General features: G+C 39.1%; 1 protein-coding gene across 1 annotated transcript in view; it reads right to left on the bottom strand.

Annotated features, from left to right (window-relative positions):
- The window catches only part of CCDC66 (coiled-coil domain containing 66), a 68,909-nt gene extending 55,764 nt beyond the window's left edge, over positions 1–13,145 (bottom strand). Inside the window, 4 exon segments of the mRNA XM_047691656.1 lie at positions 2,079–2,520; positions 10,749–10,774; positions 11,395–11,459; positions 13,080–13,145. Of these exon segments, the coding sequence (XP_047547612.1) occupies positions 2,079–2,520; positions 10,749–10,774; positions 11,395–11,459; positions 13,080–13,090 (544 nt within the window). The 5' untranslated portion in view covers positions 13,091–13,145.
- Between the last annotated feature and the right edge of the window lie 6,013 nt (positions 13,146–19,158).

Raw genomic sequence — 19,158 nt, forward strand, 5'->3', positions numbered from 1 at the left:
GTCCAATATGAAAACAAACAACAACAAAAATCTTCTATTTACTCTTGCTAACAGTATTTTTAACCAATAGTATAAAACACAAATCAGAACTTAAAGAATAATATAAAACACAAATCAGAACTTAAAGAATAAATGCAAATAGGTTTATGAAAAACTCATCACCTTGTCTTTATTTTTCTCATTTAGCTGGAAAATCAATGAAAAACCATCTCTATACCTCCATTATATCTATTCCAAATATTTCATATAGGCTCCTATGCTTGACTCAGAAATTGTTCTAGTTCTTCTTAATGTGCTAGTTTTCCCAATGAGGAGAAAGTATATATATATACACACATATCTATTTTTTAAAGATTTTATTTATTTATTTGACAGAGAGATCACAAGCAGGTGGGGGCGGGGAGGCAGGAAGCAGGCTCCTCACTGAGCAGAGAGCCCGATGTGGGACTCGATGCCAGGACCCTGAGATCATGACCTGAGCCGAAGGCAGAGGCTTATTAATCCACTGAGTGCTCCGAGGAGAAAGTATATTTAATATGCAGGTCACTGTATGATTAGACAAATTCTACCTTCAACTTTGTTGACATTCTCTCTCATTACATGCTTTAAGTTTTTATCTTTTGTTCTCTAGGCTACAATTCTAGCTTTAAAGACCCAGCTCCCTCATTTTACAAAGAATAATCTAAACCAAGACAAATCACTTCAACTTGAACACCTTGGGAATATACAGAAGCTACCTAGTCCCCAGATCATTGTGGACCTCCTCCTGGTGACTGTTAATGTTATTTTTATTTATTTCATTATTGCCTAACAAAATTTTAATGACGTTTCTATTCATATTAATTCCTTAGCTCAACACTAAAGAAATCAGAAGGCTTTTAAAAACATAATACAATGCTCTGGCTAATGAAACAGAAGACATGAAACATTCTTCTATTCCTTCCAAGTCTGTATTTTCTTTTTAAGATTTTATTTATTTGACAGACAGAGATCACAAGTAGACAGAGAGGCAGGCGGGGGGTGGGGTTCCCCATTGAGCAGAGAGCCCGATGGGGACTCAATCCCAGGACCCTGAGATCATGACCTGAGTCGAAGGCAAAGGCTTAACCCACTGAGCCACCCAGGCGTCCCCCAAGTCTGTATTTTATATTGGTTAAAAAGACAGTGCTGCCAATCCTTAGCAGGGATTAAGGGTCAGGAAAAGTACAACGCAGGGGCCAGGAAAATAATCCTTTTCAGCAACTCAAGTCAAATATTCAAAATAAGGTTTCTCCAATTTTCACTAGAAATACTATACTGATTTTTTAGAACATTTTATATAATTATTTTTTTAAAGATTTTATTATTTATTTGAGAGAGAGAGAGATCGCAAGTAGGCAGAGCAGCAGACAGAGAGAGAGAGGGGAAAGCAGGCTCCCCACTGAGCAGAGAGCCTGATGCAGGGCTGGATCCAAGGACCCTGAGATCATGACCTGAGCCCAAGGCAGAGGCTTAACCCACTGAGCCACCCAGGTGCCCCTATGTAATTATTATTATTTTTTTAAGAATTTATTTTATTTATTTGACAGACAGAGTAGTAGACAGACAAAGTAGACAGAGAGGCAGGCAGAGAGAGAGGAAGGGAAGCAGGCTCCCTGCTTCACAGAGAGCCCGATGTGGGGCTCAATCCCAGGACCCTGGGATCATGACCTGAGCCGAAGGCAGAGGCTTTAACCCGCTGAGCCACCCAGGCGCCCCAATGTAATTATTTTTAATGTAAGTAAAGCTTTCTACATTTCGGAATAAGTACAACATCTTTTTGTACTAAGATCTTTAGTATCTGTAGAATCCACAGAACTGGGTTTCTTAAGGCTATTGTAACATGATTGTAATATTCTGAGCATTAACCTTAAAATATGGCATATTACAGCTATAAAAGTAATTTTGCATGAGAATATTCTCTAAAAGAATATTTTAAAAGAGGGCTACGTGGTAAATTAGAATTTCAGAGGCACAGTTATGTAAAATCCAAAGAATGAGAAATTCTAAAACACATACTGGTAAAATTAATATTAATTAAAACTTCAGAAAAACCTTACTTTTTTCTTCCTTTCCATTTTCAATCAGGGAAACAGATTTTCCTTGGTTCACAGTCATCAAAATCTGTTGTAGTTGGTCTTGTGTTAGACACACCAAACTGCTCTTCATATTTTCAGCTGTGATGTGTTTTTTGCAAAGCTTCTGTTTAGCTACTACAGATGTATTTATGGTGTTTCTAGTCTTCTGTATATTGGGGGCTGCAGGTGAAATCTCTTTCTGGACATAAAGACAGTCTTTATCTATACACTGCTTGCATAAATCCTTAGTGGGTGAAAAAGTCATACTATTTTTTTCGCCTTTTGCCAGTGAAGTTTCTGAACCCATTCTCTTCTTTTGCAAAAGTCTTCCACTCCTGATACAAGTATTTTGTGTTGATTTGAGAATGTATCCAGTTTGTTTTGTTCTTAAAGGACATTTTGCAAGCTTGGTTTTATTTCCCATCTGTTAAAACACCAAAAATTTATTCTTTACAATAGTCCATGAAAAATCAACAATTATCTTTATATAATCTGTGACGTCAGGCCTCTAAACTTTTTTCCATTTTGCTGTTAAGACACTATCTCCATGAGATACTAACATTTAACCTTTCCAAATCTTCACTTGAAAGCTTCATCAACAACTGGAAATTACAATTTTATTTCAACATAATGAATACAGAAGTTTTATTCTAGTTGTTACAGGATATCTCCATTCTACTTCGACTTTGAATCTCATGTCATGATATGTCACTCAGACCACCTCTTTTCTTTATAGATATCTATAGACCTGTGAGTTAGTAACGTAGGTTAGTTATTTCTTGAATAACTTAACTTGTGGGTCAACGTCCCTCTAACATAACTCCTATCTTAATTATTAGTGCTTTCATATCCACATAGATCATTCTTTCAATGTCCCGGCCTCTCATTTCCTTGAACTCTGCTCCTAGATTCTTGTCCTCCATGCTACCTCAGCTACTCATTCTCATAGTGATAGATTATACTAACCTTGTAACTACTCCTAACTACAATCCCTCCATAATCTGTTTCAAGAATGACCAACACCCAATGTTTCCCAGCTCACTTTTCTTGCATATCCCAATTCTGATAATTCTTCAACTCAGCTGGGATCTATGATCTATTTATCCTACCACCTTCCTCTTGTCCTCCCTTACCAATCTTAAATTCCACGATTAACCAAAACCACCATCACCCTGTATTCTCAACTCCTCTGCTCTAACATATATGCTTTGCAAATCCCCAGACTGGTAAAATCTAACTCTTCACCTACTCTGTGCCTGCACTCAAGAAGAAAAACACAAAGCCACAATATCTAGTTTCACCTTAAATATATAACCCAAAACAATTGTGCCCTTCATGCTACTTGGCAGTTAGACATTTCATTCATTAACTCTCTCACTCAAAATTTTAATAATTTCAACTTTCTCCTCTTTCCCAAAACTAACACTTTCCCTTTCATACTAATTCTCAGCTGAAGATCTTGAATACTACTGCACTGAAAATCTTAAAGAGAAGCATTCAGAAAAAATTTCCAAGTTTCTACCACTAAATCTGCACCAGGATCAGTACTCATACAAACTGCTTATACTCCTGTTACTTGTAGATACTCCTATAATTCCTTCTTTCTCAGGGATCTTTCTCTAGCAATCCTTTGCCTTCTCCTGAACCAACTGTTTCTTTCCTGCTAAATCACATCTTTATCATCTTTAAAAATACATGATACTACTTTCCCATCTCCCACAACCCCATTCCAGCCAAGCTTTCAACAACACCATTCCACCAAAACTGCTCATCAAGGTCATTAATAACTACATTGCAAATTGTGACTGTTCTTCAGATCATCTTACCAGACTTACTAGCAGCATGTGACACCGTTGATTATTCCTCCATTTTGAATCACTTTCTCTACTTAATTTCCTGAGGACTCCACAATTCTGGTTCTTGCTGTTCCTTCTCAGTCTTCACTGGCTGGCTCCCTTTCCCCCAGACCTCTTAACAATTGCTTAGTCCCAGAATCTCTTAGCTCTCACTTGCCTCATTCACTAGTTAATTTCATTTACCCTTGTGGTTCTAAGTATTATCCATATGCTGATGACTCCCAAATTTGTCTCCAGAATGGACCTCTCCCCTAACTTGAGGTTCCATCTCCCTAACCAAACACTTCCACTGGGTTATTAATAGCCATTTAAAACAGCATGCCTAAAACCAAACTCTTGATCTCCCACATGCCCCTAAATAACTTCTTCCCTTCATTTTTCCCATCTCACCTACCTGTGACAAGAATTTTGGAATTATCACCTATTCTCTCATATGCCACACTTTCATCAGACCTTGTTTTGCTCCATCTTCAAAATATATCCTAAATCTGACCACTCCTGAAAAACTCTTACCATCCCTCTACCCGAAGACATTAGTTCTTGCCTGAATTACTGAAAAGCCTTCAGATTTTCTTGCTTCTGCCCTTGCTCCCCAATCTGTTCTCAACAGAGCAGCCACAGTGAGTACCTTAAGAGGTTAAGTCAGATCATGTCGCTTTCTTCAAAACTTTCTAATGGTTTCCTATCTTACTTAGGAGGGAAAGCTGAACTTCACACAATAACCAAAACAGACCTAATGATCTGTGCTTTCTTCACACTTTATCCCCTTATCTGATCTCTCTGATCTCATCTTCTATCTTAGCCTCCAGCCATATGGGCTTCTTGGCTACTCCTCGTACTCTTAAGGGACTCCAGTTTTAGGCGTTAGCACACTAATCAATCCCTCTAACTGGGACACCCTTCCTTCAGATTCTACATGGTTCATGCACTCAACCAACATCACTAACTCAGTAAGGTCTTCTCTGACCATCCTATTTAAAATTGTTGATTTCCTCTTTTTTTTCGGGGTGGAGGGTAGTTGTAGCAGGTTTCTCACACTCTCTCACACTCTCATCTACCTAGCATACCCTTTTCCAAAGACTGCTGTGCACCTGTGGTGTGCCTCTCCCCCTTTCTCTCCTTTATTTTTCTCTATACCACTTTTCATCTTACTCCTTTTCCAATGCAAACTCCCTAGGGCAGAAATTTTTGTATACTTTGTCCACTGCCATCTATAACCCAGTACAGAACACTGAGTGGAACAGAGTAGGTGTTCAGTAAATTTTTTATTATCCTCAACTATACCATTTAAAAACTGAATTATCTTTCTCTCCCATACTTGTTCCCTCTTTCAAAATATCCCATTTCTGTGGCACTGTTTTCTAATCTCTCAGACCAGTAAGCATGGAGTCGTCTTTAACTTTATCCTCCTTCATGGTCTTCTTTAGCTTATGCACAAGTATTGGTCATTTCTTCCTTCCAAATATCTTTTTCTCACCATTTACAGGATTATAAGCCTAAATTCAGGATTTCATTACAACATTACTAGATTACACCCTGCCTATCTCATTACTTTCCTCTATTTAATTCGCTGTACATTTTGGCAAACCCAATTAAACTAAAATAATTCAACGGTCATTCAATCAAAATTCACTGTTGCTTTTTATGTGCTCACCAATATGGAAAAGTGCTAGATAAAGATTAGTAACATACTTACCGTCAGAGAGTGAGGTAGATGCCACATGATTTTCACCCAGCTTACATCCCAACTCTCCTTGTCCTTTGTAACTTACAAAATATATAACCATACTTAGACCAACAGCCAATCCCATTTCACCCTACTATTCAAAATGTACCTGTACTATCAGCCACAAGATCTGCTTATTTTCTCTTCATCTCATCTACATCCTATTTGTTCCTGGCCTTAGGCTTTTAATAACACCAGTACCACAATGGAAAATGCCTTTTTACCCTCCCAACTTATGGCTTTTTTTAAGATTTATTTATTTATTTTAGAGTAGAGAAGGGAGGGATCGAGGTGGAGGAAGAGAGGGAGTCTCAAGCAGACTCCTCAATTAACACAGAGCCCAGTGTAGGCCTTGACCTCACAGCTCTGAGGTCATGACCAAGCCAAAACTAAGAGTGGGGCGCTAAACTGGCTGTGCCAACCAGGTGCCACTGAGGTTATTTTAATACAACTAATTTTCTAAGAAAGATGGCAACCTCAAATACCTACTGTAAATTAGGCTTGGTAGGAACTGGAATGAGCTGAAAATCATTTTTCCATCTAAAGGAGGCAGCCACAACTCAGAACCAGCCTACACCTCCAAAGAGGAATTTTAGTCTACTTGCTAGATTACCCAATATTTCAAGAGAACCAAAAAAGCAGATTTACATTAAATTTTCCAATTTTTAGATAGTTCACTCCAGTTTTTGGAAACCACTAAGTGGATTAAGCAAATTTTCAGCAGATTGCATATAGCTTACACAGCTGAGCCCTACCTCCTCAGTCTCTAACTACAGCTACTGTGATGTCACCTTTCTCTGATTCACACTGGGCCTTTTTTGGTCACTGATAGTTGAACATTTCATATCTCTAATCAGTTGCTCATTCAAACTACTAATAAGTACAACGCATACCATTAACATATCCTGAACATCTCTCATTTCTGTCCCCTATTTCCCATTTCACTAACCACTACACATATTCAGGAATACCTAAGACTCTCCCTGAACTGTAACTGGTCCATGACTAGTCTCCCCATTATAATCTGTCCTTCACCACACTGTCTGAAGCCCTTTCCTACAACACAAATTATACTGTATGGACTTCTCTTTTCAAAAATTCTTTAATGCTCCTATACATAAATCAAGGAAGTTCAAACTGAGTACACATCTAAACTCTGTAAGGTTCCCTTCCCTCCAAGCTTTATGTTCTACACTTCCCCCAAGATACCCACTATTCCCCAGATGCAAATTATGCTATCTTGGTGTTTTGCTATTTTCTAAGGTTAGAATATACTCCCATACCTACTTACCTATAAATATCGGCCTCACCTTTTAAGTTCTAATTAAAATGTCACCTCCTTTTACAAAGCTTTCCCTGGTCTCCGCAAACTACAAAGAGATGCTCTTTGCAGTGTTCTCTGCCTTTTATAGCCCTACCATGGCATACATTATATTCTACTTTATTGTATAGTTATTTACCTAACTGATAACCCCACATTCAGAAAATAAGGCCTAGGCTTTACTCATTTTTCCCTCTCAGTCACAGAAGAAATACAGCCAAGAATGGCACTCCACTAAAATTTTACAGCTTTAATAAATCCTTGTTAAATAGAAACCTACTAACTGGAGTTCTAATTTAAGTAGAATTATCCCACCACATTCCACTTACAAGAGAAAAAAATATACCAAAAAAAAAAATCTTCTAAAAATATTTAATAAGAAGGGGGAAAAGGGCAATGATCTGGCATGAGATCCATATATATTCAGCTCAAGTCTGATTACTTTTTGGGGGGCGGGGCCCGGGAAAGGGAGAGGGAGAATCCCAAGGAGGGTCCACACCCAGCTCAGAGCAGTGCTTGATCTCACAACCCTGACACCATGACCTGAACCAAAACCAAGAGTGGGATGCTTCAATGATTGAGCCGCCCAGGCAGCCCCTGATTAATTTTTGTAGCTAAATAGCAGGGGGGAAAAAAAAAATGAGTGGAGCCAGCAAAAAATCATGACCTACCAAATAAATATTCAATCATATTCAGGTTACTTCATAAGACAAAGCAATCTAGCCCAAATAATTCCCCAAGCGCTTACTGGATCAGATGAATTTTAATAGATCGAAGAATAGTCTTCATGTCTCAAACATTTTTATGTAGCAAGCTGGCTCTTTTAACTAACTCTTTTAATTCTACCAATATTTTTCATAATATAAACAAAGTCCAAAGCATTTGTTTAATACTGGGTGAGTTTACCATTTATATGGGGCCAGGATCCAAGGCCAGAAAGAACCAGAGAAAAGTAACATTTTAAATTATGAAATATGCTACCTAACACTAATACTCTATACACCCTTTAGTATGTCACTACTCTGGTTCTCACATGTAGAAATACCTGTGAAAAAAAATTCTTAATGTTTAATATTTCAACTAATTTGTGAGACAAATGCATAAGCGTTTGGAATTTGTAAATTACTCATGACACTGAATCATTAATATTTCTTTCATTTCTCCTCCTATAAGCTTAAGAAATTGAGCTGGTAACCATTTTTACTTTATACTCCTTACACAGATTCAAAAAAATGCAGAAGGGATTTTGAAAAAATTAAGAAAGTACTCTGACCACACGTGTTTAACTTGATGAAGACACTATGACAATGACAGTAATTCAACCTGTGAGGTAGGGGAAAACCACAAATGCAGATAGGTGCTGTAGTCACTCAGGAACTCCTCCCAGCAGAAAAAGAAAAGCACTATGAAAAGAAAATTTACCAGTAACTTATGGAAAAGAGAATCCAACATATAGCTGGATAACTGAGATCTGGGAGACTGAAAAACAGATTTAAGCAAAAAAAGATAAGCACTACTCTTTTTGGTTTTTTTTTTTGTCTTCTGTAAAGAGCAAAGAAAAAAATGAGGAGGATCTTACCAACCCCTATAAATACGGGAAGAGAAGCTACTTAAAATAGAATCAATATAGAAGGGAGACTTAGGTTCCATCAGTAATTTTTTCCAGCTTTATTAAGGTATAACTGACAATTAAAATTTGTATATATTTAAAAAGTGTACAACTTGATTTGATATATGCATACACTGTGAAATAGTCACAATCAAGCGAATTAACATACCCATCACCTCACATAGTTACCATCATCAGTATTCTGAAGTCCCCAAAGCAAGAGGAATAAAACCAAACAATTTGCTCTAAGAGAGTAAATAATTTAAGATAACATCGGCTGAGACACATTATTCTGGAAAAAAGAATCCTAGAAAAAAATATTTCTAGACGACTAGCAAAATCCTGTAATGATTTTATCAGGAACCATCGTATGTTCTAAGTTGGTTAAAAAGACTGAAATGTCTTCACAAATGTGGTGGCTACAGCAAATCCGTTAAAGACATAAATGGAAGGAGGGGAAAAGTGAAAGAGAAGAGATCAGGGGAAGATGGAAATCAACTATGACAAGCAGCTTTTTCTCTAACATCTCAAAAAGGGGTGCAGTATTTGCTAATGTGACTCAAATAAAATAATTAGTTGCAGTATTTTAATAGAGCAGGACCTGTGGTGCCTGGGTGGCACAGTCAGTTAAGCATCCAACTCTTGGTTTCAGATAAGGTCATGATCTCAAGGTCCGGAGATGGAGCCTAGAGCTTCAAGTGGTGCTCTGCACTCACTGTGGAGACGGCTAAGTCTCCTCTCCCTCTGCGCCCCCCACTAAAATAAATTTTAAAATCTTTTTTATAATATATATATATTTTTAAAGATTTTATTTATTTGACAGAGATCACAAGTAGGCAGAGAGGCAGGCAGAGAGAGAGAGAGGAGGAAGCAGACTCCCTGCTGAGCAGAGAGCCCGATGAGGGGCTCGATCCCAGGACCCTGGGATCATGACCTGAGCCGAAGGCAGAGGCTTTAACCCACTGACCCACCCAGGGGCCCTAAAATCTTAAAATATTAAAAAAAAAAAAAAAAAAAAATAGTGCAGGACCAGGAAAAATTATACAATTTGTATTGTGACTAAAATAAAGCAGACAAGGTATATAGCTATATACCATATTTAGAAAGAAATAACTTTTACAGGTAGCATGTGGAATTACTCTGATTATCATCACCCACTTATGCTGGATACTCAAGCAACTTCACCTTGATTAAACCTGGAAAAAATAGCAAAGCCATCAAGAGCTTAGAGGTGAAAAGTACACCATCCAAACTGAGCTCTATTCAAGAAACGCAAAGTAAGACTTTAAGATGCTACAAAGATAAAAGAAAAAAGAGGACAATAGTGAATTTGGGGGGAGTTGAAATTTCTGCTGATACTAATCTAAAAATGGAAAAAGAAATAGGGAATAAGAAAAGTAGGATATCAAAAAGTTGTTAAAGTGGTAAAGGCATTTTGGGTTGCTGATAAAAATAATTTAAAAGGAAAATTATCATTAAGTTCAAGTATGATCTCTTAAAGGAGAAAGCAAAATGCATGTATGAATTTGTGAATCAAATTCACCATTTTGGTGTGGAAAATGGAATTTGAGTATGAAAAGAAAAATGTTTTCATTTTAAAGTGTGAATATAGGGGCGCCTGGGTGGCTCAGTGGTTAAAGCCTCTGCCTTCGGCTCAGGTCATGATCCCAGGTCCTGGGTTCGAGCCCCACATCGGGCTTTCTGCTCAGCAGGGAGCCTGCTTCCTCCTCTCTCTCTGCCTGCCTCTCTGCCTACTTGTGATTTCTCTCTGTCAAATAAATAAATAAAATCTTTAAAAATAAAAAAAAATAAAAAATAAATAAAGTGTGAATATATATATATATATATATATATTTTTTAAAGATTTTATTTATTTATTTGACAGAGATCACAAGTAGGCAGAGAAGCAGGCTACTTGAAGAGTAAGAGAAAGAGGTTCTGTATGACTTTTTAAACTGAAAAATTATGATCCCATTTCTGTGAAAGGACCAGCCTGAAAGCAAGAGAACAATAACTTCTCATCATTATCTCATATCCCTTATAATATATTGACAGGAATTATTTTCAAACCACTGTAAAAAAAAAAAAAACAAAAAAACTACATTTTACATTCAAGAACATGTCAGTTCATTTGGCTTACCTTCACAGAATTTTTTGATTTACATTCTACAAAAGAAAACAATAATTACTGAACTATCAAACAAAAACATACTAAGGCAGTCATAAAAGAAAATTTTTATTAACATTGTTTTAAGAAGATATTTAGTAGAAATATTAACCCCCAAAGCATTAACTTCAGGTCCTGAATATTCTAACTTTTAGAGTGTAGTGCAAGTATTTCTATTTCATTTGTTTATTTCCCAAGGTAGAACTATAAACAGATCAGAGAAAAGGAAAAGAGGACTACCAAAGTATACAGAGTTTTAAAATTAAAACTAAAAACTTTAGCAACTGTGGTCTTACTACAAATTTAATTTTCTATAACAACACATTTTACATGTACAGAACATAATTACATAGATTTCATCTAAATTATTCATTAGGCAACATATTAAACATAATATATACTGAAACATTAAGTTTTATGAATAAATACTGACAGTGGTAAGCAGTGAGGTAATCTGACTTTACTTGGCTAAAAATAAATCTGAGAAAGTTAGCCAAACAGCTTTCTGCAAAGTACCATTTAAATATTACTCTATTATAAGGAAAAAGTATATTAAACTCATATAAATTTTATCTAGGAATTTAAAATTAACATTTTAGATTCTGATAACACAGCATACCATATGGAGATAATATTAACTTGGTTTTTCCATCCAACAATTCAGTTTCAAGCTTTAAACCATCTCTGCAAAATAAAAGAAAGTTGTCATTTTTAAGAAGCAGCAACATTTTAAATAGAAATGAAAGGCTCATTTGAATCTTGAAAGTAAATATGTTCTTTTGAATTTATACAGGAATCTTGTAAATAGTAAGCCATTCTTTTAATAAAAAAGAATCCAATCCAAGATAAAACTAAACACTAGAGGGAGAAAATTCCTGAAACTTTCCAATAATGCAAAGCATTGTTATCTTTAACATGCAACTTCATTTTCTTACTGGTAAGCAACAATTCAATCATCATAGCATTATTTAAATCTTACAACTCTAGACTGGAAAAAATAAAAATGCTGTTACCAAAACTCCCCACCTACATTAAAGGAGGAAAATGTATCTGTTTACCAGTTTCATAATGATCTCATGACTAACGCATTCTATGGCATGCTACAGCTTTGAAAGTGAACTGTAACACTGCCACCAGGATTATTAACTTTTTTAGCATACTGACAGTTCGTTACTATCACAACAACAAATCTGTAATAAACTTTGGCTGCTCTAATTTATTTGTGCATGTTCAATGCAAAAGCACAAAGTAACAGCAGACACTGCCAAGGAAACTTCAACGTAAGATTCTAATCAAAACCACTGAAAACAAAAATAGTTCACATTTAATTCACTGTTTCCTAAGGGGGGGGGGGGGAGGTGTGTGTCACTAACCATCAATTGGGACAAAAGTGCTGTCCAAGAGACAGAATTAAATCCAGCGGGCCAGACAAAGAAGAGAAAGGTTGGGAAAGGTCTGACTGGCAAGAACGAAATTTGCAGTGCTACTCAGTAGAGGACATCAAAATACCCCAACTTAATTTGTCAAGATAAAATACTGGGGAAAAAATGGGTTTTAAAGGTTTCCCTGAGGCAGGGTTAGAACAGTTCATGTTTACGTCAGTGAAACTGAACAAACAAAAGAATGAACCCGAAAAGTCTGTTCTGTTCAGCATTACTGCACTGTAAACTCCTTCAGAGGCTGATGTCTTCTCTCTCTCCACATTCTAGAACGCAAAAATCATTTGCTAAATGACGTGCAAAAGTCTGAATTTGGTGGCTTTTCATTTTTTTTTTTTTAATATTAAACTTCCCAGTGATGAAAACCCTGCAACAGTCCTTTTTACTCAACCGCTACTTAATGAGGGTCTATCAGGAGCCAAGCACTGGCAGGGCATCGATCCCTTAAGACCCGGTTCCTAGCATTCCGGGGGTTAAACTCATCTGGGCGCTCCGACAGCCTGAAAAGACGCCAAAGCCAGAGGCGCTAAGTACTGGGGGCCTGTGCCAGGATTTCTCCCAGGACGCCGCTAAGCTTTATCTCTCCATCTGCCCTCTCCGCTTATCGTCTCTTCCCCGTCACCACCCCGAGGTCAGTGACAGGGCGGAAAGAGGTCCTGGGCAGATGTACTCCGAGTTACGATGTGGAAAAGCGACGGCGGTGGCAAAGGCCGTCCCGGGCCCCTAGCCCCTCTCCGCCTCGGGAAGCCAGGCAAAGCCGCTGAATGCGGCGCAAGCTGCGAAGGTGTTCCACGAAAGGCTCCAAGGGGGCAACCCAGCTTTAATCCCATCTTCGCTAAAGACCACCCTTCTCGGCCCAGCTTACCCCAGGTTCATGGCCTGACCTCTCGCTCTCTCCACAGGATGCGCAAACTCTGTGTACGCCGGTTGCCGCCGCTCAACAAGCGCTGCTCCGATTGGACAGAGTGATGCCGGCGAGCCGGAAGAACGGACCAATCAAAGTGGGGCGTGCTGGCGGGTGCGCTCGCAGGGGAGCGAGGGGGCAGGGGCAACTGGTGTTGTCTGCTGGGCCTTAGGCTCTCTACCCTGCTCTTTGGGTGCTGGGGTTCTTGGTTTCTCTTGTAGCACCCCGATTTCACTCGGAGCCCTCGGAGAAGTGCCTCAGCTCAAGTGTAGATGGCGAAAACGTGGAGAAACAAAAAACATAAGCTTTTTAGGAAATGAACATTTTATATTTGCAGGAGAGGCTATTGGGGTATAAAATAACGTGGAGGGCAAGCTGTTGGGAAGAGACTCCTAGGCTGGGTACAGGGTTTGTCTTGTTTCTGGCTCTGGCCTAGGCATGAAGCCTGGTACATTATAACTCTTTGTAAATTGCAATAATTAGGGGCACCTGGGTGGCTCAGTCGTTAAGCGTCTGCCTTCCGCTCAGGTCATGATGCCAGGGTCCTAGGATCCAGCCCTGCATGGGGCTCCCTGATCAGCCGGAAGCCTGCTTCTCCCTCCCCCACTCACTCTGCTTGTGTTCCCTCTCTTGCTGTCTCTCTCTCTGTCCGATAAATAAATAAAATCTTTTTTAAAAATTGCAATAATGAGTACTCAGTAAATTTAGCTCTTTTGTTCCAGACAGGGATCTAAGCAGTTTGTTACTGGAGATTTACAACATCATCCCTGAGGCACAGAGAGGTTAAGCAACTTGTCCAAGGACTATCAAACACCCCAAAGCCCGTTTGTGTTCGGAACTAGTGTATGAGTCTAACTCCCGTTCATTCTTAAAAATCTAAATTTAAAAGTCATTTCCTCCAAGAAGCTCCTCTGGAAGACCCTGCTGGTAAATCAGGAATCCATTCGCTATGCCCCCAATCCCTTCCCTTTTGATCCCCATAGTAATGCATTTACAAACCTCTGTCAGAGTGAGCTTCAGAAGGGCAGGCAGTTGGTATCTTACATACCTCCCTGCAGCACCTAACACTGAACATTGTAGACAGTAAATACTTGTGAAATGAAAGAACAGCAAAAGTAAAAAATGCCAACTTTATTATGTTGATGGAATGCTATTTCATGATGAGGATCATAATGCAATTACTAAAACCTCACAAATATTTTCATCTGTCTGCTCATAAGATTTTTATGAACTGTAGTTGTAATGAATGAGGCACAATGAATTCTTAGGGTATATTCTGTGAAAACTCAGAGATCTTCTAAAATTCGTGTATGTCCCTAGTCCCTAGATATACTTAAACATTTGTTAATTAACTTGACTGAATAAATGAACATGGACCAATGTACATTTGATCCCTTGCTTTTGTGTGTGTGTATTGTGTAAGGAATACTTATCTTTGCATAGAAAAAAAAGATAAAAAGGATTTTTTTTTTAATTTATTTGACGGAGAGAGATCACAGGTAGGCAGAGAGGCAGGAAGAGAGAGAGGGGAAGCAGGCTCCATGCTGAGCAGAGAGCCCAATGCGGGACTGGATCCCAGGACCCCGAGATCATGACCTGAGCCGAAGGCAGAGGCTTCACCCACTGAGCCACCCAGGGGCCCCAGACAAAAAGGATTTAAACCAACATGTTAACAGGAGTATTTCTGGGAGATACAATGGTGTGACTTTCAAAATGTTACTTTGCTTCTAACGTATTATTACGAAAATGTTTAAATAAAAAATTACAGAAGGGTAAAATGAACACCTGTATATCCTCTACCTAGATTTGATGATTGTTAAAATTTTGTTACATATGCTTTCTCTCTCTTACTCTCTCTCTGCACATACGTGGGCAGGCACACCCATACACTGCCCCCTACCACACACCTTTTTTGGCATCACTATTTGCAAGTTACAGATGTTATAACGCTTTGCCCTTAAACACTAAAGTAACTATCTCCTAGGAATATGAAATTCTCTTATATAACCATAGCACTATTATTGTACCTAAGAAAATTAGCAATTTCATGATAACATCTAATTTCTGTCTGTATTTAATTGTCCTCACTATCCTAAGAATATCTTTGATTGCTTTTTATTTAGAAAGCTAGAGTCAACTAAGGAGTACAGATTACATTTGGTTGTTAAATATCATCCCTCCCTCTCCCCCACGCAGAATAACAACATAGTATATTTATTAGTAAATGCTTAGCCAATCTCTACACCTTTTATTTTTATTATGGTAATATAATAAAATTTGCCGTTTTAACCATCTTCAAGTGTACAATTCTGTGGCACAATGTTGTGCCAAATAGAAACTCTGTACTCATTAAGCAATAACTTCCCATTTCTCCTTCTCTGCAACCTGCTGGTAACCTCTAATCTCATTTCTGTCTCTATGGATTTGCCTATTCTAGATACTTCATATAAATGTATTCATACTGATATAGGCTGGACAGGTCCAAGGACCTTAATGGGGTCCCACAGAACCAGCCAAGAGTCATCTTACCAGAGAAACGAATGCTTGTAAGTCATTCGGTTGTCTGATTCTCCTGAATTTAACTTTTGAATAAGCCAAACTTAAGGGCATTGCAGAGACCCTCCTAATATAATAACAGGTATACATCTTGCTTATCCAAAAGTAAACAAATATGGTTATGATTATTTGAACTGTTTGTATAAAAGCATTTAAAAAAAAAACTCCATGCTCTTACTTTGCTCAGTCATCTAAACCCCAGATGTGTAAATCATTTCCATTTCTTTGTATACTGTATTTTTTTTTTTTGAGGATTTATTTACTTATTTGCGGGGGAAGGGCAGAGGGAGACAGAGAGAATCTCAAGCACACTCCCCACTGAATGCAGGGCTCAGTGTGGGGCTCGCTCTCACAATCCATGAGATCACGACCTGAGCCAAAATCTAGAGTCAGACACTTAACCGACTATATCACCCAGGTGCCCCCTATATTTTATTCCTGTATGAGTAAACACTTTTTTGTCATGGAAACTTCTGCCTTTCTCAAGTGCCCAGTAAGCTACCTTCAAGTTGAAAAGGTGTTTTCTGTTTATTTTGTTTCCAGGGGTTTGTAACAGTCTGGGTCCAGTCAAGAGAGAGAAGCCACGTGGCAATTTGAACAGGGAAAATTTAATATAGTGAATTATTAACTATGATAATAGTTAGTAGGGGTTTGGCATAATGAGAGATTGCCTAGTAAGAAGTAAAGAGAACTCTAAAAAATATGGGGATAACAGATACAAGGAGCAGCTTAGATAGAGCCCTCGAAGAATAGCTCCCTTATCCCATAGGACAGAGATCCAGAACTTACTGGAGGATCTTGCCAGAAATCCATCCTCTAGGTTCCTGGGGCAATCTTTTGGACGAGGTATGGCACCAGGGGCATGCCACTACAGTACTGCCTGAGAAGGTTGCTGGGGGAAGCTGCTGATGGCTGGGTGCTACTGGCTACTATGCTGTACAGGAGTTAAATGCTGAGGACTTGTGTGCTGGGGGCTGGACCCTGGAGATACTGCCTATGCTCCATGAACCTGATGTTGGAGAAGCTGCCAGTGCTGCAGAAGCTGGAAAATGTGCAAAGCCTCTTCCACTAAGATGGTGGATGTCAAGGAGCCTGCCAAGTGAACACACTGGAAGCAAAGACAGGACCCTTTCCTCCTGCAGTGTCTTTCCAGCCCCCTCTACTAAGAAAGCTTAACATGCTGTCAGCTACAAAGAAAAATACTTAAAGGGCCCAGATCCATTTTCACAGAGATGAAAAGGATGAATCTGAAGCTGAGCCAATAAGATGATAACTGACATATATTTTTGATATCTACCAAGGTTTTCACTCATACCACTCTCTCTCTCAAATTAATAAAGGGTTTTTTTTTTTTTTAATCACTTCCACGGTTCCACTCTACCAGTGTATCAGATACCCTTCAACATTTCTTACTGGCAGGTGTGGCAGTGTACCAATCGGTCTTAATTTATATTGCAACCTGATTTTTTTAAAAAAGATTTTTGTTTATTTATTTATTTATTTGACAGAGAGAGAGATTACAAGTAGGCAGAGCAGCAGGCAGCGAGAGAGGGGGAAGCAGGCCCCCTGCTGAGCAGAGAGCCCAACATGGGGCTCGATCCCAGGACCCCAAGATCATGACCCAAGCCGAAGGCAGAGGTTCAACCCACTGAGCCACCCAGGCACCCTTACAACATGATTATATCATGTATCTCAAGCATCAGCAGTTGGTGCAGGGGCATTTGGATTGATGGTGAAAACCAGTGGCTTTAGAACTGTAAAACTGTGAGGCCTTTCACTGTCAGGACTACCTAAAACCCTTTTCACTGTCAGTGAATAAGGACCCTGCTGTCTACTTCTATGGTATTCTTCCTAGAGCACATGAGCACACCCACCTTTGTATGATACACAATCATTAAAACCCTACCTTGGAAAGTTGCATCCTAGGCTGATTTCTGCAGTTTTGCTTGAAATTGTTCAAAAGTCTTTCAGAAATACACAACTGGGAAGACCTTCCTGCATCCTCCAAAAGTGGAATTCACTTTTCCTCCCTAAACAGCATTACTGTGAAGCAGGGTTTGTGATTCATTGGTGACCACCACTCTGCAGAGCCAGTAATTAACTGTCTTCTCTGTCTCTAGTGAGACACCTAGGAAATGAACTTGGTATGAATCAAGCCATCTTTTTTTTTTAAGATTTTATTTATTTATTTGACAGACGGAGATCACAAGAAGGCAGAGAGCCAGGCAGAGAGAGGAGGAAGCAGGGTCCCTCCCTGCTGAGCAGACAGCCGGATGCGGGGCTCTATCCCAGGATCCTGGGATCATGACCTGAGCCGAAGGCAGAGGCTTTAACTCACTGAGCCACCCAGGTGCCCCTAAATCAAGCCATCTTTATAAAAGGGGGCATTTCATAACACAGTCATATTATTATACCCGTGTTATTGCAACCTTAACTAAAAACACCACAAAATACTCCAGACATAACAATTTCAGGAAATGTACCCCTACCTAAATATCTCCTTAACCCAGCATTTTTGCTTCTGTACTGTGCTTGGCAATTTTTAGAAACTGGCAACTGGTTGTGGTTTATGCCTTTATAAGTCTACCCCTGAGCTCATTCGGAGCTGTGAGATTTTGGAGCATATGAGCCACCTCACAGCCGACTTTTTAATAAAGACTCCTCAATTTGGCCTACTGAATGTGGCGTCCATCTGTATAACTTGCAGCTCTAAATATAACACTAGGAGCAGATGATATATATCAAAGGACCAACAATATATTAGACAAAAGCAAAATTAAATTAAGTTGTTCAGGTGTAAAGGATGAAGGTCTTAATTGCACAAATCTGAGAAAGGTCGGCAAATCTGAGAAAGATCATAAGAAATACCCAGAGAGAGGGGTGCCTGGGTGGCTCAGTTTGTTAAGCCACTGCCTTCGGCTCAGGTCCTGATCCCAGAGTCCTGGTATCGAGTCCCAAATTGGGCTCTCAGCTCAGCAGGGAGCCTGCTTCCTCCTCTCTCTGCCTACTTGTGATCTCTCTCTCTGTCAAATAAATAAAATATCTTATAAAAAAATAAATATACACATTTGCTTATTAAAACCTTTCCAGGGACGCCTGGGTGGCTCTGTTGGTTAAGCAGCTGCCTTCGGCTCAGGTCATGATCCCAGCGTCCTGGGATCGAGTCCCACATTGGGCTCCTTGCTTGGCGGGGAGCCTGCTTCTCCCTCTGCCTCTGCCTGCCATTCTGTCCGCCTGTGCTCGCTCTCTCTCCCTCTCTCTCTGACAAATAATAAAAAAAAATCTTTAAAAAAACCTTTCCAGTGATAAACATGACATCAGAGAGGGATTTCTTTGGCACGGGTCTAAGAGTGGTGGACAATGGGACCAGCAAGAAAAACAGGCATTGGCAATAGTCATTTTTCCTTTCTTTCTTCTTTTAAGATTTTATTTATTTATGTATTTATGTATTTATTTGAGGGAGGGTTGGGGGTTGGGCAGAGGA

The sequence above is a fragment of the Lutra lutra genome, chromosome 1 (genome assembly GCF_902655055.1).
Source record: "Lutra lutra chromosome 1, mLutLut1.2, whole genome shotgun sequence".
Classification (NCBI taxonomy): domain Eukaryota; kingdom Metazoa; phylum Chordata; class Mammalia; order Carnivora; family Mustelidae; genus Lutra; species Lutra lutra.